General features: G+C 38.6%; 1 protein-coding gene across 1 annotated transcript in view; it reads right to left on the bottom strand.

Annotated features, from left to right (window-relative positions):
- Positions 1-1797: 1797 nt before the first annotated feature.
- The window catches only part of FNIP2 (folliculin interacting protein 2), an 80344-nt gene continuing 60368 nt past the window's right edge, over positions 1798-21773 (bottom strand). Inside the window, exons 11-17 of the mRNA XM_081332632.1 lie at positions 19847-19993; positions 19587-19756; positions 17124-18339; positions 14389-14545; positions 11841-12041; positions 7680-7795; positions 1798-4322 (exon numbers count right to left, since the gene is read on the bottom strand). Of these exons, the coding sequence (XP_081188758.1) occupies positions 4244-4322; positions 7680-7795; positions 11841-12041; positions 14389-14545; positions 17124-18339; positions 19587-19756; positions 19847-19993 (2086 nt within the window). The 3' untranslated portion in view covers positions 1798-4243. The remainder of the gene's footprint in view (positions 4323-7679; positions 7796-11840; positions 12042-14388; positions 14546-17123; positions 18340-19586; positions 19757-19846; positions 19994-21773) is intronic.

Raw genomic sequence — 21773 nt, 5'->3', positions numbered from 1 at the left:
GATTAAGAAGAGGTGGCAAAATTACACAGAAGAACTATACAAGAATGAGCATAATGTCCCTGATAATCACAATGAGGTGGTCACTGACCTCGAGGCAGACATCCTAGAATGTGAAGTGGGCCTTAGAAAAGCTGAGCAACAACAAAGCTAGTGGAGGTGACAGTATCCCAGCTGAGCTATTCAAAATCTTAAAAGACGATGCAGTAAAAGTGCTACACTCAATTTGCCAGCAAATTTGGAAAAGTCAACAGTGGCCACAGGATTGGAAAAGATCAGTTTACATTCCAATTCCAAAGAAAGGCAGTGCCAAAGAATGTTCAAACTATCGCACCATTGCACTCATTTCTCATGCTAGTAAAGTTATGCTTAAAATTCTACAAGCTAGACTACAGCAGTATGTGGATCGAGAACTACCAGAAGTACAGGCAGGATTTCGAAGAGGCAGAGGAACTAGAGATCAAATTGCTAACATACGCTGGATCATGGAGAAAGCTAGAGAATTCCAGAAAAACATCTACTTCTGCTTCATTGACTATGCTAAAGCCTTTGATTGTGTGGATCATAACAAACTGTGGCAAGTCCTTAAAGAGATGGGCATACCAGACCATCTTATTTGTCTCTTGAGAAACCTATATGCAGGCCAAGAAGCAACAGTGAGAACTGGACACGGAACCACTGATTGGTTCAAAATTGGGAAAGGAGTCCGGCAAGACTGTATACTGTCGCCTTGCCTATTTAACTTATATGCAGAGCACATCATGAGAAAGGCAGGGCTAGATGAATCAAAAGTTGGAATTAAGATTGCCGGAAGAAACATCAACAACCTAAGATATGCAGATGATACCACTCTAATGGCAGAAAGTGAAGAGGAACTAAAGAGCCTCTTGTTGCGAGTGAAGAAGGAGAGTGCAAAACTTGGGTTGAAACTAAACATTAAGAAAACCAAGTTCATGGCATCTGGCCCTCTCAATTCCTGGCAAATAGATGGGGAAGAAATGGAGGTAGTGACAGATTTTATTTTCCTGGGCTCCAAGATCACCGCAGATGGGGACTGTAGCCAAGAAATTAAAAGACGCTTGCTCCTCGGGAGGAAAGCCATGGCAAATCTAGACAGCACACTAAAAAGCAGACATCACCCTGTCAAATAAGTGCGTATAGTCAAGGCTATGGTCTTCCCAGTTGCAATGTATGGCAGTGAAAGCTGGACCATAAGAAAGTCTGAGCGCCAAAGAATTGAGGCCTTTGAACTATGGTGCTGGAGAAGACTCCTGCGAGTCCCTTGGACTGCAAGGCGATCAAACCGGTCAGTCCTAGAGATCAACCCTGACTGCTCTTTAGAAGGCCAGATCCTGAAGCTAAAACTCAAATACTTTGGCCACCTAATGAGAAGGAAGGACTCACTGGAGAAGAGCCTAATGCTGGGAAAGATTGAGGGCAATAGAAGAAGGGGACGACAGAGAATGAGGTGGCTGGATGGAGTCACTGAAGCAGTAGGCGTGAGCTTAAATGGACTCCAGAAGATGGTAGAGGACAGGAAGGCCTGGAGGAACATTGTCCATAGGGTCGCGATGGGTCGGACACGACTTCGCAACTAACAACAACAACAAAAATAATCTTGTCAATCTGACAGTGGAACAGAGTAGAAAAACAGTTTTTTTAGTATTAGTTTTATGAATTCACAAAAAAAGTTATTGCACCAATGCACACCCACACCCCCAAATTGAGACATGGTAACTGCCTATTTCTAACCAAAATAAGAAGCTTCTAGTTAGTGACCATACTCACATGTAGTGCCTGTATGTTCTTTGGAGATATCCTATAGAATGGTGTGTCTTTCCTTAATAAATAACATGTTACTTAACTCAAGTAATCCAGTTTATTGACCCAGTTTGTGAAAGAGTTGTTGCGCTTGGAAAAGCACAACTGTTATGCTGGCATTTTGAAAGTCCATTTCTCTTCAGCAATTATCAGTTCCAGAACAGTTCCATTTCAGATGAGATTCCCAGAATATGGCAAGTCTTTAAATATTAGACATAAACATACAAAAATTTTAAATGCATTCATTTATACAGGCAGTCCTTGACTTACAATTCATTTAGTGACTGTTCAAAGCTAGTTTTCTGCTAAAGGTGAACTATGACTGTGTTTCACACTTATGACCATTGCAGCATCCCCATGGTCACGTGATCAACATTTGTGTGCTTGGCAATTAGGTTATATTTATGACGGTTGCAGTGTCCCAGGGTCATGTGTTGACCTTCTGCAACCTTCTGACTTGTCAAGTCAGTGGAGAAGCTAGATTCCCTTAACAGCCGTGTTACTAGCTTAGCAACTGCAGAGATTCACTTGACAACTGTGTTAAGAAAGGTTGTAAAAAAAGAGCCATGGTGGTTAGAATGTGGTATTGCAGGCTAATTCTGCTGACTGCCAGCAGTTTGATTCTCACCAGCTCAAGGTTGACTCAGCCTTCCATCCTTCCGAGGTGAGTAAATTGGGGACTCAGATTGTTATGCTGACTCTGTAAACTGCTTAGAGAAGGCTGTTAAGCATGACAAAGCAGTACAGAAGTGTAAGTACTATTGCTAAAATGGGGCAAAACTCACTTAACAAACATCTCACTTAGCAACAGAAATTTTGGGCTCAGTCGAGGACTACCTGTATTACAAATTACTTATCCAGTTTAAAAATAAGCTAACAGTGTTTCTTTCTGCTTCCATTTTTTTTTAAAAAAACCGCATGCTTTGTGTTGGAAAATATAATGTATGGATATCTGAAAATATATGGCCATAAGCTTGCTTATTTTTATTTTACATATAAAATACTGTTATACCGTTTAAAAACTTGAGAATCTTTTGAATTGAGGACATTATTTCCTATTATTCCCATATAGCTGAATTACAAGTTTCAGCATCCTTCACTAGAGGCAATGTTGATAGGGAAGCTAGAGGATAACAACAATGGAAAGGCTACAGGGTTCTAATCCCCAAGCCAAGTAAAATCCTAGATTTGAAACCCATGATGCACAAGCACAGAGATGCATGTATTACTTTAGACAACTAGGGATGGATGCCATTTATGCCTGGTCTCATGAGTTCCTCTAGATTCAGGACAGTGGAAGGCACTGAAAACCTAGTATAAAATGTTCCATAGGATTGTTCATGTATCTGTAGTTATCCTAATTAATTACTGAGTGACTGTCATTATATTTACCTTTCTCTTCCCACATGACCATCTGGAATTTCTTCTGAACAGTTCAATCATTTACCTTAAAGGTGAATCCTGTTTATACAGTTTAGCTAGAGTTATCAGGGCAATGATACAATTACCATTCAAAATAAGCTATCCAGTGTTTATGCTTTTTTTTGCTGGTAACACAGGGTAAATTTCCACATTTCATCTACTTTTTCACATACCCCAGAAATTAGAATTCAAGATGAGGCCTTCAAGAGGTAGCATTTGCAATAAGGCAAATTTGAAGCAGACTTATGCCAGTTTCAAGAATTTCCCCCCACTTTTATTTACTGATGACACAAAAGTTATTTTTTCTTTCTTTCTTTCTTTCTTTCTTTCTTTCTTTCTTTCTTTCTTTCTTTCTTTCTTTCTTTCTTTCTTTCTTTCATTCTTTCTTTCTTTCCTTTCTTTTTTCTTCCTTCCTTCCTTCCTTCCTTCCTTCCTTCCTTCCTTCCTTCTCCTCCTCCTTCTCCTCTTCCCCCATCTTCTTTTTGAATAAAACTTAAAAATCTTTTGGCTTTCTTTCCCCATTTGAAAAACTAGCCAGCCAACCAAGTTGTTACCTAATAGCTGAATTCTGAGCCCTTCTTCTAAAGAGAGGCAGTTCTGTGCAGATGGATATATTGGTTTATCATATTATTCATATAGACACAGGAAAATATACATTCAAACTATTTGCTTAGACCCCCTTATTGAAGAAATTCAGAAAAATATAACAAATGCCAAAAGAAGAAAATTGTATTTTTTGATAGTCTGTTTAGTTAGCTGCTATATATAAACAACATATCCATCATTAATGTTTAATCCTTCCATTCATTAAAATACAAGGATGCATGAACAATATAAAAACCCTGAATCTCTTTTACATCATGTAAACTAAAAATTCACTGATAAATATCCACAGAAAAGGCAGGAAACCAAATGAGACATAATGAACTGCTGTCACAAAATCTCTTCTTTTGTGTCTATTATTCACTCCCAAATCTTTGAGAGATTAGAGTTTATCTTTAGCTTAGAGGAGTATTTGAGCTACATATGCTGAATGAGTACTTGCTATAGCAGCCAGCAGTGGTAAGTCATTGGATTCAATCCTAGAAATGAAAATGAGAAAGTGTTAATATTTAAGCTACATAAAGTTATTTAGGCATTCCAATGAATTGGGACTGAGTAACACTGTATTTAAAAAACAAGTCTTCCATTCTATACGTACTCACCTTCTTGAACATCATGAGTGTCTTTTCTTTAAAAAAATTACGTTCATATTTTTATTGATCTGGGATCATAAATAATAAAGAAGATATTCACATTTAAATATTCTAAAGCAGGGGTCTCCAACTCCCGGTCAACAGTCTGTTGGGAACCAGGCCACACAACTGGTGGGTGTGCAAAACCATTCCCTCCCCCCTCCCTCCCTACTGCTGCCAGTCTGTGGAGCCCCATTCCCTCCCCCCTCCCTCTCTACTGCTGCCAGTCTGTGGAGCCGGAAAGGTTGGGGACCGCTGTTCTAAGGCTTTTCAAATTATATCATTGATAATCTCTGTACCAGTAATAGAGATGAGAACACATACTGGGGAAGAACAGAAGTCAAATTGAGCCATTAAACCAAGAACAGATATCTTGCAGCCCACTCCCAGACCACTGATTCTGTTTATGATTCTGTTGCCAAATTGTTGCTTTTAATGTGCCTAGGAATTAAACACACAGGCAGTGATCACAATAATTGTATTCAATTAGCTTATTATATCTCTAACTAAATTAAAAACAAATCAAGTTTAGGATTTATGTACAGAGGAAGACTTCATACTGATGGTAGAAAATGCTGTTGATGTGGCCCAATACTGGGCTAGTATTATTTAGTTTTAACCCTATTTATAGTACAAACTTTTTACACGTGCTTTTATAATCTATTTTATATGTTTGATTTGCTCAACATTGAAGATTATATGTCTACAATTTGACAGTGCTTCTGACATGAATAAAGCATTTATACTGGCACCACTCACTTTTTTATGGGGTGTGTGTGGAGGTGGCCTTCTCGGATACTATATAAAGGTCAAGTAAATATTGGGCTTCCAAGTAGTAAGGACTCATGGCAGCAGGTTAACCATCCCTACGGGAAGTGCCATAAGTGGGAATGACATTTTGGTGGAATTGCCAGGCAGGTTCTGGTGGACAAAAATTTCTTCAGAGGAAGGAGAGATCATTGGAATAATCTATTTGTACTCTGAAAGAGCTGCTCCAGGTGAGGAGACCATAGGAGTTCAGCTGCTTATGGTCAATAGCAAGTTGAGCAGGTTGGGAGTTTAAGGGATTTACAATGTGTCCTTAAGTGCTGTGCAGCTTCAATAGATTTTGACTGGCAAAAGTCTTTCTTAACCACTTTTAAACTTAATTACTTGATAACCTAAGAAAAATATTCCAAACAGCAGTGAAGATCAAGGATACATGGTGAATGCATTTTTTTTTAGATTTGAAGAAAGGGGAAAAGTTATTTTAAATAATTTTAACTTAAAAGCAAAAAAACTTAGCAACACTGGAATGCAATTTTTTTTAAAAAAAAGATAAAGGGGATGGTGTAAACACACACACACCTAAAAAAACTTTTTCTGGTGAAAATGCTTTTGGAAATAGCAATAGCAATTCGCTTAACAGACTGGATCTTTGTGGGAATGCTGATAAGTTATTAAGGACAGTACAAGTAGTCCTCAATTTATGAGCCAGTGTTTTGGTTATTGAACAAAGCAGTCATTAAACGACACAGCCAAGTGACCGCTTTACTAAACGACTGCAATCCCATCTCTCACTGCTGCAGTCATTGAATGACCGCATGAGTTGTTAAGGAGGCAGAGTATAAAAGAGCTGCCTGCTAAAAGAGGGAAGGTACCTTTCTTCTGTGTGCAGAAGAAGGACCTCTTCTGGTGGGCTGCAGAAATGAAGCTCAGATTTTTGGGATTCAAGCTTCATTTCTGCAGCCCCTTGGAGAGGTGTCCCCTGTCTGTGTGTGGAAAGGAACATGCACACTGGGCTGGAGAAACAAAGCTCAGGTCTTCACAATCCCTGCTTCATTTCTGCAAGAACTGCAGGAATTCCTCTCCTCTCCTCTCCATGTGCAGCAGGAAATTCAAGTGCTGGGCTGGGGAAAAACAAGCAGGGTTCCTGAAAATCTGAGTGTCAGACTGGCCACAGTTCACTCCCTAGGAAAGAATGACCCTTGACTTCATAGATGTTAGAGAAAAGGTACTTTTGCTAGAGATACTGAGTGCAGCGTGAGGCAAGCTCTAAAGAAAAACCACGCAAAAAGCATATAATGAAAGCAACCACCAATGTCCAAAGCCCTCCCCCTGGCCAGAGTAGTCCAATACAGTCCTGGTCCGATGTTTTGTGAAACTGGTGCCCCAGCAAATTCCTTTCCCAGGGCTGGCATCCTTAAGGGCAGGCAGATGGCTTGGTTTGGCACCTCTGGTTCCTGTTAGTATCCATACTCCCCAAATTCTCACAGCATTCTCACACCTTCAACGCTCTTCCCCTTCCAAATGTCCCCTCTCCCCCGGTTATGGCAGTTGCTAACAAGCTTCAAAGAAAGCGAAGTCAGGCATCTGACACGGAGCTTCTTTTCTGTAGCCTGACAAAGGATTTCTGCTACCACCACCCTCAATACATGGAGGGGAAGGAAAATTCTTTGGCAGGTGGCAGCAACTTGCAATCTTCCCTGCCAGAAGGGAAACCTGAAGATCCAATCCTTGATCCTCTGTTGTACTGAAAATATCGTTAGTAACCATGACTAAAATTATTCCTCTAAGATGCTCTTAGGACAATGAAAAGAACATCCTCCCCTTTTAATTATTCAGAAATAAAAGTGCAGCAATTACTACTTCAGGTCAGGAATATATAATGCTGTCTGATGAATATTACACTACACCTACATCTCCTGACATGCTTAAAAACAAGATTTCTGATCTTAAAGACAGAAAAAATTAAAATGGATACATTTCCCCTTCTCAATCCATTTTTAAATTTATATATTTTAATTCGTTAGACTTATTGCTTTGCGTGAACAGTATTGATCAATCAATCAAAATGAAGTAATGGGACCGACCCTCCAGTGGTCATCAGCTTTCAGCTTAATAGTCTGTGATCTAATTATTATTTTTTTCTGATGTTTTGTCAGGAATTGTGGCTGGCATCTTCAGAGGTGAAAGTCACCTGTTCTGTAGTGGACTTGTTGGCAATTCACAGGCAACTCCTTCCTCAATTCAATATTGACAGAGTGCTCTACATATGAGAGAGTCCTTGAGAGCATCTGCCTTTTAAAATTTCATTTTATTGAGAAAGTAAAGGAGGACTAGAAATTTCATTTAATATAACAGCTCAGTTTGATTTCCAGATGGTCAATGCAACTTATACAGATATATAAACTAGCCTTAGTTTTTAACTTTAGCAGTACTCACCCCAATACCACTCCAAGCTCTTTCACATGAACTCTGGTTTGTCCTCGCAAATATTTAGATAGCATTGTGCTTTTATGGTACATTTCCTGTAGGCGATCCTCAAGGTGCATCATACACTGTAAATGGAATGAGAAACCCAGAGATAAAATCAAATAGTTTATAATAAAATCTGCAACTTATAAATATAAAAATACTTTGTTGAGGCCACATTAAAGTCCAGTATTTTATTGAGTTCCCCTTCATGGATTACTGCCTTGTCGTGGCGAAGGGGCTTGCATAATTCAATGAAGCTATGAGCTATACTGTGCAGGGCCATCCAAGATGGACAGGTCATAGCAGAGAGTTCTGACAAAACGTGATCCACTGGAGAAGGAAATGGCAACCCACTCCAGTATCTTTGCCATGAAAACCCCATGGACAGTACCAAAAGGAAAAACGTTAAGACGCTGGAAGATGAGCCCCTCAGATCGGAAGGCATACAATATGCTACTGGGTGTTCTGAACCAGCCTGCTACCGGCCTTGCAATAAGGCAAACCCCTGTTCAAACAGTAGAGACTGGAGAGCGTCTGAGGCTGTAAAGCGTCTGCCAAGATTTATTACTCAAACAACAGAACAAGAAACAAAAACACTGGAACTTGAATCCTCAAACGGAAGGGTTGCTTTCAGCAACCAGCCCTTCCCCAAACACTCCTTTTATTTAGAGATCAGGGCGTGGCCTCCCTGTGCCTCCTCCCGAGGAGTCCCACAGCCTTTCTCTGTTTGGTCCTGCTCGACTGCCTCCTGCGTCGGGCGTCCTTGAACAGGGCCAGCTGTGGGTCATCATCCTCCGCACTATCGGGCTCACGCAGCTGAGAAGAGGGCCCCGGCTGGGGGCTCTGCGAAGCCTCCAAGCCATCATCAGCCGGTTCGTCTTCCACACACTCCTCCTCCCCCTCATCTGAGTCATCCGAGCCGGCTGCCGGACCCACAGGCTGGCCCTGAGTCACAACACTGGGGAAGAGCAGAGGGCTAGTACTAGTAGCGCCAGAAAGAATGAAGCGACTGGGCCAAAGCCAAAAGGACGCTCAGCTGTGGATGTAATCTGGTGGTGAAAGGAAAGTCTGATGCTGTAAAGATTTTTTCTCCATAGGAACCTGGAATGTAAGATCCATGAATCGAGGCAAGCTGGACTTGGTCAAACATGGGATGACAAGACTGAACATCGACATCTTAGGAATCAGCGAACTAAAATGAACAGGAATGGGTGAATTTAATTCAGATGATCATCAGGTATACTACTGCGGGCAAGAATCCCTCAGAAGAAATGGAGTAGCCTTCATAGTCAATAAAAGAGTAGGAAAAGCAATACTGGGATACAATCCCCAAAATGACAGAATGATCTCAGTTCGAATCCAAGGCAAACCATTCAATATCACAGTAGTCCAAGTCTATGCCCCAACCACCAGTGCTGAAGAGGATGAAATTGACCGGTTCTATGAAGCCCTACAGCACTCAATAGATATAGAACTAACACCAAAAAATGATGTTCTTATCATCATGGGGGATTGGAATGGTAAAGTAGGAAGCCAAAAGATAACCGGAATAACAGGCAAGTTTGGCCTTGGAGTACAAAATGAAGCAGGGCACAGGCTGACAGAATTTTGTCAAGAGAATACGATGATCATAGCAAACACTCTTTTCCAACAACCCAAGAGACGGCTCTACACATGGACATCACCAGACGGTCAACACAGAAATCAGATTGACTATGTGCTCTGCAGCCAAAGATGGAGAAGCTCTATACAGTCAGTTAAAAACAAGACTGTGGCTCAGATCATGAGCTTCTCATTGCAAAATTTAGGCTTAAACTGAAGAAAGTAGGGAAAAGCACTAGGCCACTCAGGTATGAACTAAATCATATCCCTGACGAATTTACAGTAGAGGTGACAAACAGATTTAAGGAATTAGATTTGATAGACAGAGTGCCTGAAGAACTATGGACGGAGGTTGGCAACACTGTACAAGAGGTAGCAACTAACACCATCCCAAAGAAAAAGAAATGCAAGAAAGCAAAATGGCTGTCTGAAGAAGCTTTGCAAGTAGCTGAGAACAGGAGGGAAGTGAAAGGCAAGGGAGAAAAAGAAAGATTGAATGCAGAATTCCAGAGAATAGCTAGAAGAGATAAGAATGCCTTCTTAAATGAACAGTGCAAAGAAACAGAAGAAAACAATAGAATAAAGAGGACCAAAGATCTCTTCAAGCTAGTGGAGGTGACAGTATTCCAGCTGAGCTATTCAAAATCTTAAATGATGATGCAGTAAAAGTGCTACACTCAATTTGCCAGCAAATTTGGAAAAGTCAACATTGGCCACAGGATTGGAAAAGATCAGTTTACATTCCAAAGAAAGGCAGTGCCAAAGAATGTTCAAACTATCACACCATCGCACTCATTTCACATGTTAGTAAAGTTATCCTTAAAATCCTACAAGCTAGACTCCAGCATATGTGGATCGAGAACTACCAGAAGTACAGGAAGGATTTTGAAGAGGCAGAGGAACTAGAGATCAAATTGCCAACATACGCTGGATCATGGAGAAAGCTATAGAGTTCCAGAAAAACATCTGCTTCATTGACTATGCTAAAGCCTTTGTGTGGATCACAACAAACTATGGCAAGTTCTTAAAGAGATGGGAGTACCAGACCATCTTATTTGTCTCTTGAGAAACCCAGTGCTTTTTTTGTAAAAGAAAAAGGTGCCGGAACTCACACATGTCATACAACCTGCCTTGCCTACCCTACAAGGTTCCATCCAAAAAAGGTGCTGGAACTCCGTTCTGAGCATTCTATGAGAAAAAAAGCCCTGGAGAAACTTATATGTGGGTCTGATTGGTTCAAAATTGGGAAAGGAGTCTGGCAAGGTTGTATACTGTCGCCCTGCCTGTTTAACCTATATGCAGAGCACATCATGAGAAAGGCAGAGCTAGATGAATCTAAAGTTGGAATTAAGATTGCTGGGAGAAATATCAACAACCTAAGATATGCAGATCATACCACTCTAGTGGCAGAAAGTGAAGAGGAACTAAAGAGCCTCTTGTTGCGGGTAAAGAAGGAGAGTGCAAAAGTGGGCTTGAAACTTTAAGAAAACCAAGACCACTCTAGTGGCAGAAAGTGAAGAGGAACTAAAGAGCCTCTTGTTGCGGGTAAAGAAGGAGAGTGCAAAAGTGGGCTTGAAACTTTAAGAAAACCAAGATCATGGCATCTGGCCCTCTCAATTCCTGGCAAATAGATGGGAAAGAAATGGAGGTAGTGACAGATTTTATTTTCCTGGGCTCCAAGATCACTGCAGATGGGGACTGTAGCCATGAAATTAAAAGACACTTGCTCCTGGGGAGGAAAGCCATGGCAAATCTAGACACCACACTAAAAAGCAGAGACATCAGCCTGCTAACAAAAGTGTGTATAGTCAAGGCTATGGTCTTCCCAGTTGCAATGTATAGCTGCGAAGGTTGGACCATAAGAAAGGCTGAGCACCAAAGAATTGAGGCCTTTGAACTATGGTTCTGGAGAAGACTCCTGCAAGTCCTTTGGACTGCAAGGCGATCAAACCGGTCAGTTCTAGAGATCAACCCTGACTGCTCTTTGGAAGGCCAGATCCTGAAGTTGAAATTCAGATACTTTGGCCACCTTGTACTTGTCACCATTTTATCTTTATATACTGTAATGGCTTATTGTTACATAGTGGGTTTTTTCTTTTTGATCTATCTTTTTTATGCTTTATGCTGCCCAGAGTCGTTATGAATGTATGTATGTTTGTATTTAGGACACTATCCAGCGGCTGAAACTATTTATTTATTTATTTATTTTAATTCCATTTATATCCCGCTCTTCTCCGAAGACTCAGGGCGGGTAGCTCACATGATATAAAAGATGTGGCCACCACAGGGCTAATGTCAGAAAAGTTCCTGAAGAACAGTTATCAGTTCTTCAACAATTGCCAAGGTGAACTTTTAGATTAACATAGTTAGCGTGTAGGAAAAGAAAGCATTAGTCACCACAGTGCCTCATCTAAGTCTGAAAATCAGCGCAGAAATACATGCAGTTCAAAAACCTGGAGCACATCTTATCTTTTCTCTTTATCTATTTTTATTGTACACGAGTGAGTACAATAAATGAGTACTTACAAAGTCAGCAGAAAGATTAAGCTTGTAAAGTTGTAAAACAGACTGCAATAAAGATGATACTAGGCTGGAGACGAGGACATCTTTGCCTAGTTTTATACTGTCAGCCATCTTTTTCTGGCTAGTAGCCACCTGAACTGTCCATTTATCAGCATCTGCTATAATGTAAACAGCTTCTGCTATAGATTCATCTAGTACAGGATGCTGTAAAACAAAACAAAGTGAAGCAAGACATTTTATTTATGTATTGTTAAAAAATTTATAGAGCTGTCATCTTATGTCAAAATCTGGATGGCTCCTGTTTTCAGAAAAATGCCCTGTATTAAGGGTTATTTTGAATTCAAACTTAAGAATAAAACCTGCATTCTATCTAGCATAATAGAAGAAATATTTGGCAGCCTGTAAATATACTTAATTAGTCAGCTGTTATCTACTGTTTCTGGAAAGAATGTGCTCACAGCCAAATGAAGTGATAAGCTTGAGAGTAATTTATTCAATGATAAACCTCTACTGCCTAATAATAATAGATGTCAATGCTGCAAACATTGACATGTTTTTGCACTGACAATATACGAGACAGCCTTTTGTTTAAACTGCTTCGCTTTGAAGAGAGGGAAATTAATATAAAGAGAAATATGCTTTTAAAATTAGAGTATCTTTTCAGATATATTTTGTGCTAGAAGGTTTGTTTCAGCACACAGATTAGATACCTATATGAACAGGGGCCCTCCGTTTAACTACACAGGGCTGGAAATCTACATGGATATGTAGTGATTTCTGGACCAGTAGAAAGAGGGTAAATGCAGAACATACAGACAGCTACGCAGACTAGAAAGAGGCACAACTGAAAGCATGCTTTCTAGGCAAAAAGCAAGTTTTCATTTTCTAGCTGTTCCAATTAGGGATAGGAAGCCAGCTACATTGCCACAAACCAGTCACGACACGATTAGCCTAAATTAATACACACTTTTGACTTCAAATAATTAACATTCTGATTCACTTAAATTAAATCTCAATATTTTTTTTAATTCCATTTATATCCCGCCCTTCTCCGAAGACTCAGGGCGGCTTACAAGCTTAGCAGTAGCCTTCATTCTATGTATATGCCTGCTTATTAGGGCTTTCACACACACCCCAAGCGGCATTATTACAAAGTCAGCTTAATTGCCCCCAACAATCTGGGTCCTCATTTTACCTACCTCGGAAGGACGGAAGGCTGAGTCAACCTTGAGCCTGGTGGGATGCGAACCTGCACTAATTAATTTTAGTTAGACTAAACTGCAAACTCTAAGAATCAGGTTTGGATTGTAAAGGGAATCAGTGGTGCCTTTCTTCACTTGATCCAGTTCAATGTACTTTCTAGGCGCAGAGAAAGTTTGGAATCAAGGAGTTTCTTGATACTTTCCTAGAGAATTTTGTAGAGACATGCATTCTGCATTATAACTCTTAATATGACTGAATTAATATATCATCACTTAATATGACTGAAAGGCAAGGCAGACATGCTACATCTAGGAGAATTCCTCCTCCAAATTAAAATTTTGGAATCAGAAAGAAGTTAATCTTCATTATTTGTTCCCAGTTATAAGGCAGATACCTTTGCAAGGTCACAAAGACAGGCCTGAAGGCAAGTGACTTTACTAGTTTGTTTCCAGCCTAAAAATATTCTTTCTTTCTCAGAGATGAAGATTTTATTTTGACTATAATTGACAAAAGGCACTTGCAGACCTATTCTATATCAGGTGGTTGAATAATTTAATCAATATTTTATTTATTCATTCCTGAAATTTATAGACTGCTCAATAGATCACAATTCTGGTGGCTTACAAAATAAAATGACACAAACAATACACATAACCTTAAAAAAAAGTCTGAAGAAACACCACCGTTTAGTAGACTATAAATAAGATCTGTAATCTACTCTAACCCAAGGTCTGAAGGAACAGCCAGGCTTTAAGAAAACATTTAAATTAGATCAGGATGAGAGCCAGAAAAATCTCATGAGAAATGATGTTCCAGAGTCATGGCAGAGTTGGCACCCAGAGCATGCCAACTATGTCAGAAGATATGGCATGGATAAGAACTATTGAAGACAGGCAGCCTTTCAAAAAACAAGGCTTATGCCATGAAGGACTTTAAGGTGATAATCAGCATCTTGAATTTTGTTAATTGAATTGAACCAGTGCACTTCAAAAATCAGAGGTGTTACATGAGTATACCATGGTATAGTTATAACTGCCTATGCTTGCTGCATTCCAAACTGCCGCAGCTTCTGTGTGATCTTTAAGCCTTAGGTAGAGTGAATTATAAGATTAACTATAAGATTTACAATTATAATGAAATGACTGCAAGAAAACAGCCAAGCTGAGACAGCACCAAGGACTCTTGAATTATAAGAGCCCAATTATGATGTAATCAGAATGTAATTATTCTTCTATCTACAAATAGCAAAAATTACAATTAATGTTACTAATCAAACAAAACCAGTAAGTTTTCCCTTCATGTTCTAAACATTATTCTTAAAGCTTTGCATAGAAATGGACAGACTTACATTTATGGCGTGATTCAACTCAGCTGATAAATGTTGCTTAAGTTGTTCATCAGAACTTATTCCATGCAGCACTAGATCAGGCATATAAGAGGTACAATAGCCCCCCAAAAGTGACCTTCCAAAATGTATCATGCTTTGAGTACTAACTGTGCAAAATCTGAAAATCAAGAATTTACTGTTTACTGAAAACATCTCCGCGTCCTACAAAAAATAATCAGCATGTGCAGCTATACTGGCAAGACTGTAACATGATCTGAATGGATGACATTATGATCTGCTTTGTTTTTCAAGGTTACAGCTCTAGAATGGCAATAAAATACCATTCACTCTGATATGTAAACTTCTATATTACTGAATCTTTCTCACAGAAAACTGAACACAATTGAATAGAATTCTAATGACTTAAAACAATGTCTCCAAAGTTCAGTCAGATCTAGCCTACGTGGATCACTTATACAACAGTCCTACATGGATCACTGTAACAGTATGTGTATATACAACAGTAAGTAATTCCATTAAATAATTAGATTTAATCATAGAAGTAAATTCAAAGATCTGTATCTTTCATGTGAGAACAGTTACTTGCTAATTACCAGATTCATCCTCTGCTATCCTCTTTTCAGAAGAAACTAATGATTTACTAAGACAAATTTCACACAATGCATAATGCATCCGATTACAATACTTCAGTTTCTGAGTTAGTAACAGCATAATTTGTCTATCTCCCTTCAAAGCCTATTAAACCAGTTCATAAATCCAAAAAATGTATCCTCATTTTTATAGTGAAAATTTTTAACGATCATTTGAGTCTATTAACAAAAAATGGAAAAATGTAATATAAAAACATGTACTTGAAACATATTTAAGGAAAGATGATGTCTTATCAATGTAGTGGAACATTCCGCCCCCATATACACATATATGAACATGCACAATTATAAACTTACAGAATAATATATTAGGTTTTTTTTCCGGTCAAATTACATTCAGACAGCAAATCTTACATATAGTATAGTCCTCGATTTATAATTTCATTTAATGACCATTTGAAGTTACAATGGGTCTGAAAAAAAATATGTATGACCATTTTTCACATTTATGATCACTGCAGCATCATGGGATCAAAATTCAGATGCTTGGCAAACTGACTAATATTTATGACGGCTGCAGTGTCCCGGAGTCATGCGATCATCTTTTGTGACCTTCTGACAAGCAAAGTCAATGGGGAAGCTAGATTCACTTAACAACCATGTTACTAACTTTTAACAGTTGCAGTGATTCACTTAACAACCATGGCAAGAAAGTACATACAATGGGGCCAAACTCGGCTTAAAAAATGTCTCAATTTACAACTAAAAATTGGGGCTCAATTGTGGTCATACATTAAGGACTATCTGTAATGATAAATTAAAACAATTTTTAAAATTACTTAATATTATTTTAATAACAAAAACAAGTAATCCTAAGTGCATATCGGTAAACTATATATACTTCCTAATAATTTGATGTGAGGATCATTACGTTGGCTTGCAAAGCCTTTCCAGATTAAACATATTAGTTTGGGCTAATTATGATGAGCGTCCTTGGGGTAAAACTGAGTTTTGGTTACACTACAGCCTACTAGTCAAAATGTACTAAACTGACTAATACTGGTCTTACCATTATGTGGAAGTACTGTATGTGGCACAAAGAAGGCTGGTCTATACTTTCAGTTACTAAAAGTATTTTGTGGTAACCTCAATGAGCAAAGCCATAACATTGATACCAATAGCATCCGGTGAAGTTCATTGCATTTGTAAGACTGAATCATGAAAAATTAGTAACATATGGGAATTAACAAATGAAATGCAAGAAGGAAAAACAAGTATAAATTTTCATATAGTGTATGGGAATAAAATAAAATGTAATGAAAATGAATTATAGTAGAACTTGAGTAATAGAGTTGATGAATACATGTAGGGAAATGATGGTGTAGATTTAATTGTATATGAAAAATGTAAATGTATGTCAGAAAACATAAATGGACATCCTGGCCATCATAGGTAGGTATGAAAATAGGAAATCATAGATAACATTGCTGAAATAAGTGCAAATACCGTAACTATGTATAGGAGTGAACTCTGTTTACTCTGTTATGAGGCAGTGATGGTTGGATATGCCAGGAGAAACATAAGTCAGTTGAATGTAGAGAGAAAAGGGTACCTAGACAATGTGTGCGATAATACAAGAGATAGTCAAGAATACTTGGGAGCTAAGTGTACGTGGATCAAACTTATAAGGACTTACTGAAAGCAAAGATACAGAATATGGTGAATTATATAAGTATAAAACAGTCTCAGCAATATTCTTTGATTTTTGTTCCTGCCTTTGATTTCTTTGGCTTACTATTTGTTCCTTCTTTTTTGCACTTGATACAAGTGTTTCTTCTCCAGAAAGGAAATAACAAGATGGAGCAGCATGTATGTAAAAGTAACAATAATAAGCATACTCATGTTATTAAGATTGGTATATATTAAAAACTATCACTATGTTACTCAGGTAAATGCACCTTTCCACAGCTTAAGATTGAAGTTTAATTTTCCATTGTTCTGCCTAAGCATCAGTTGAATCAGGTGGAGATGATTAAAAACAACAACAACAGGTTACATCTTATATTGCCCATGCATCTCAGAACGGTGCAAGAAACAAAAACTAAAACAGCCCTCAGAGGTTCCGATTATTATTTTTTTCTTTACCTTGGCAAAGCAAGTTCCACTTCTAAAAATTCTTCAGGTCTACAGTTAACAAGAGTGATTGACTGCTTGTCTGGAATGTACATGCAACCTTCATCATCACTGTCCCCAAGAGCGCTATCAGAACTTTCGTTTCTAGGAATGTTCTCCTCCGCTCTACAATGGAATTTGCTTTCGACATCCCCACAGGAGATTTTCTTGGTAACTGCTTGGCCAGACCTCTGCACATCAGTAGAACCTCCTGAATCGTAGTCAAGAGAATTTCTCTCAAAGTTTTCACAGCTTGTATTATAAGCTTGATCTGGTTTTCCCAGGTTTAACATTCTGTCAAGAATGGCAGATTGTGGAAGTGACAGCTGCCAAGGTGCCCCTGACATTTGTGTTTCACTAACTTTCTGGCTAGTGGAGGTTTTAAGACATAAGTCAGATTTCTCTTGTGAGACCCTAGATGTTACATGTAATGGACTTGACAGAGTACATAGAGATTTAGCTTTACTTCTGCGTTTCTCCAGAGTTTTGTTTATTTCCATTCTTTGGGTTTCGGAATCGGATTCTGGTGAGGTGGAGCTTCCAATTTGGAAGGTAACTTTTTCCAGTTGAGAACACACCTGGGCAATCTTCTTGGAATGTGGAACAGCTGTCAAGTTTTGAAAAAACTGCCCTGTAACACTGTGCTGCTTGTCCTCATTCATTCTTGCAGTTAAGTCCTCTAATAAACCATGCCTTCCACGTGCAGTGTCTGAATTAACTGAAGTTTTCCCTTTCTTAATTTCTCTTGCAATTCCTTTTGGAGAGCTAACTCTGGAGAAGCAAGGGGATGCTTCAGAACTGCACTTGGCATTCAGCCTCTCATGCTTGCCCTTGAAGCAAGCAGATTCAAAGCAGCATTCATGTTCTGCAGCAACATCAGCACCACCACCACCACTCTTTCGAGGCAGGACAGGAGGCACAAGAGCAGGTTCATTTTGAACTGTGACAACCACGTAATCAGATTCTTCAACTTCTCCCTTTTCTAGAGTCTTTATGATTTTCTCTCCATTCACAGCTTGCTCTCCTTTGCCAAGCTGCCCATTCCAGAACAGATGATTCTCTTGCAACTCAGAGCACCGTAAGAAATACGTAAGGACATAGAGAATGCGCTGAACAAAATCCTTATGTTTTCCAACAATTACTGTCCTTGCCATTCTGGCTGGTGAACCTACAGCACCATATAAATCACCTAAATAAATACAGTGAGCAAATAAAAAATAATTAATTAAAAAATTAATATACATCAAAGGCCAAGGCCAAATATCTAATCTATTTGTTTAACCTAACTATAGAAAGAATGAAATCATTAAGATATTATTACTTCAGTTTAAATGATAAACCACACCTCAATAAAATGATCCTCTTTAGTAACTCAATTTTATTATATTTATTTCAGTAGAGGAAGATTAACACTCAACTGAATTTAATTTTCTAAAAATACTTTTTGCCAAATTATGCAAAGAACTGCATATCTCAGTTATGGCAACAAGATGAGGCAGCTAAAATCAATTGTCAGCATAGCTATTATGGTAGCAATTTCTAACTGCTGCTAAAATATAATCTTCTGATTTAAATACCAATAGCATAACTGTGAAATTGAGTTCTGGAAGATCTGAACAAGTCTATTTATCTAGAAATATTGAAGATGAAATATATTTGATATCCATTTACTTTAGGTAATTTATGATCAAGCCACATAATTTTAGACTATTTACAGAAAAAAGCTGAAGTTTTGTCAGGTATAATGACTGGATGTTCCACCGTTTAATTTTTGCACAGAAACATCCTTTTACTCTACTTTTATAAGCATAAAAATTGAATGCCTAGTCCAGATTGGGAGAGTGGGAGAGGGGTAATTAAATAATGTGACTTCCCATTGTAATGTGCAAGTATTTAGTAACCACTAAAGAGCATGCATCATGATAAAAACAGTCTGACTCACAAGACAACCTACTTTTATAATTTTCTAATTGGAAGGAACAAGCCATTATATTTGATACTAGATATTTGAATTTTGTTTACAAAAAAAGTCTGGAAAAGTGATTTATAATTGTTCAGTGGATTTCTGAATGATCTTCTGGAATATCATTCATAATAATCACTTATTACAAGTACATGCATTATCTACTTTAAAGGGATTTATTTATTTATTATTAAATTTATTGGCCTCCCATCTTACCACAGGGTAACTCTTGATTATCAAACCAAAAAAGACAGTCTTTCAATCAGAAATTGACTAAAAGCCCCGAATGTATGTTTGCATGTTTTTATGGCTGATTCTATTTATTTTTAATGTTGCCTTCTGTCATGAACATTTCATAGATTTCTAACTGTGGGAAATCCCACAGGATTTGGTGCCATAACAAATTAAAATAAATAAACATTTGTGCATGCCTAAGAGTCATCTTGATTTTAGATATAAAGTTTTGTACTGACCAAGCTGTGCCCAAAGTGGATTGTATGGATGTGATTTTGCCAGCATGTTCACAGATGGCGAGGCATGTTTCTCAGAGGAAACACTGATGGAGAGATGATCAACTGGCATCACAGTAGGGACCCAGGCCAAGTGATAGGTTAACACTGCTGTTAACAGAGCAGCAAAAAACCTATAAAAATAAGAAGCAGAAACAAAATTATATCTCTGCAATAAACCGCCCGTTCAAACTAGAGGAGAAACACAAAACAATATTACTCACTGGTTTTTGCTGCTCTGTTCTATCAAAACAGCAAATTCCTTGAGAAAGTGTTGGCATAACAGATTCTTTTCTGAAGCACAGGCCATCATAGTAAGCCACACTGGTTCTGCAATCCTTGGAACTGTGTATAAATTCCATATTGTGGTCCTACCAAAAGAAAAGGATCTTGTTAGCTTAAACAAGAGGACATGGTTCAAATATAAAAGTATTTTGCCTGCTGTTCTTCCTCTTGATCTATTCACTCTTCCTTTGAATATGTATTTTTCAATTTATCATCATTCATTCTCTCTGTATAACCAAAACACCTCAACATACTTCTTTCATACCAGCCACTCACTTTTCGAGATTTATATTTATGTCTTAATTTTTTTTAAATCCCATTTATATCCCGCCCTTCTCCGAAGACTCAGGGCGGCTTACAATCTAAAGTACAAATCTGAAGCTTGGCACTCTTGCCAAATGAATGACATTCTTGCCAAATTCTTGCTTTTCTTTCAACTCTAGTAGCTTCTCACATTGTACCAGAGGTGTATTTTGTGCTCAGCAGGGTAGAGACCCAGATTGATCTGAGGGTTCTGGAGCTCCAGCAATGCAAGTCTGAATGCAGTCTTTTGGCCAGGTAGTATTCCTCAGCTCTATCTACCACAAAAAGCAGCTGCTGAAATGGAAAAATAGGCAGTGCTGTGGATATCGCACGGTGCTCCTGAAGAAAAGGTGGCACATAAATTGTTACGGGTCATTAGATGCCCTGTGACCCACTGGGTCATAGTTTTAGAGACATTTTCTGGGCAAATTCCTCAACACTGGCAGTTTCTAATATGCTGCCTTTGCTGCAAAAGTTTATAAAAATTCAGGGAGATATTCAGAAGAAGTATCTCCCTGGAAAATAGCCCACATTAAAATATATAGCATGGTCAAAAATCAGGAATGGACCATAAGAAATGTTTAATGAAAGTTTGTATTGTGTGATGAAAGGTTTTATGATAATATTTAGGTCATAAAACATTTTATAAAATTTGCCTGGATTTTGGACACATATTGTAAGTTACCCATTTGAGGAACTTTGATTCAAAAATTGTTTCTCTATAATGCACCATTTTGCCCAGTTAAAAGTTACCCACACACAAACGGGAGAATTTTAGTACTATATAGATTTTTTCCCCCTTCATGGATTACTGCCTTGTCGTGGCGAAGGGGCTTGCGTAATTCAATGAAGCTATGAGCTACGCCGTGCAGGGCCACCCAAGACGGAAAGGTCATAGCAGAGAGTTCTGACAAAACGTGATCCACTGGAGAAGGAAATGGCAACCCACTCCAGTATCTTTGCCATGAAAACCCTATGGACAGTACCAAAAGGCAAAATGATATGACGCTGAAAGATGAGCCCCTCAGGTCGGAAGGCGTCCAATATGCTACTGGGGAAGAGCAGAGGGCTAGTACTAGTAGCGCCAGAAAGAATGAAGCGACTGGGCCAAAGCCGAAAGGACGCTCAGCTGTGGATATGTCTGGTGGTGAAAGGAAAGTCCGATGCTGTAAAGATTCTTTCTCCATAGGAACCTGGAATGTAAGATCCATGAATCAAGGAAAGCTGGACGTGGTCAAACAAGAGATGACAAGACTAAACATCGACATCTTAGGTATCAGTGAACTAAAATGGACAGGAATGGGTGAATTTAATTCAGATGACCACCAGGTATACTACTGCGGGCAAGAATCCCTCAGAAGAAATGGAGTAGCCTTCATAGTCAATAAAAGAATAGGAAAAGCAATACTGGGATACAACCCTCAAAATGACAGAATGATCTCAGTTCGAATCCAAGGCAAACCATTCAATATCACAGTAGTCCAAGTCTATGCCCCAACCACCAGTGCTGAAGAGGATGAAATTGACCGGTTCTATGAAGACCTACAGCACCTTATAGAACTA

This window comes from Vipera berus, assembly GCF_964194415.1.
Source record: "Vipera berus genome assembly, chromosome: 7".
NCBI lineage: Eukaryota > Metazoa > Chordata > Lepidosauria > Squamata > Viperidae > Vipera > Vipera berus.
This window is presented reverse-complemented; position numbering and strand designations above follow the sequence as displayed.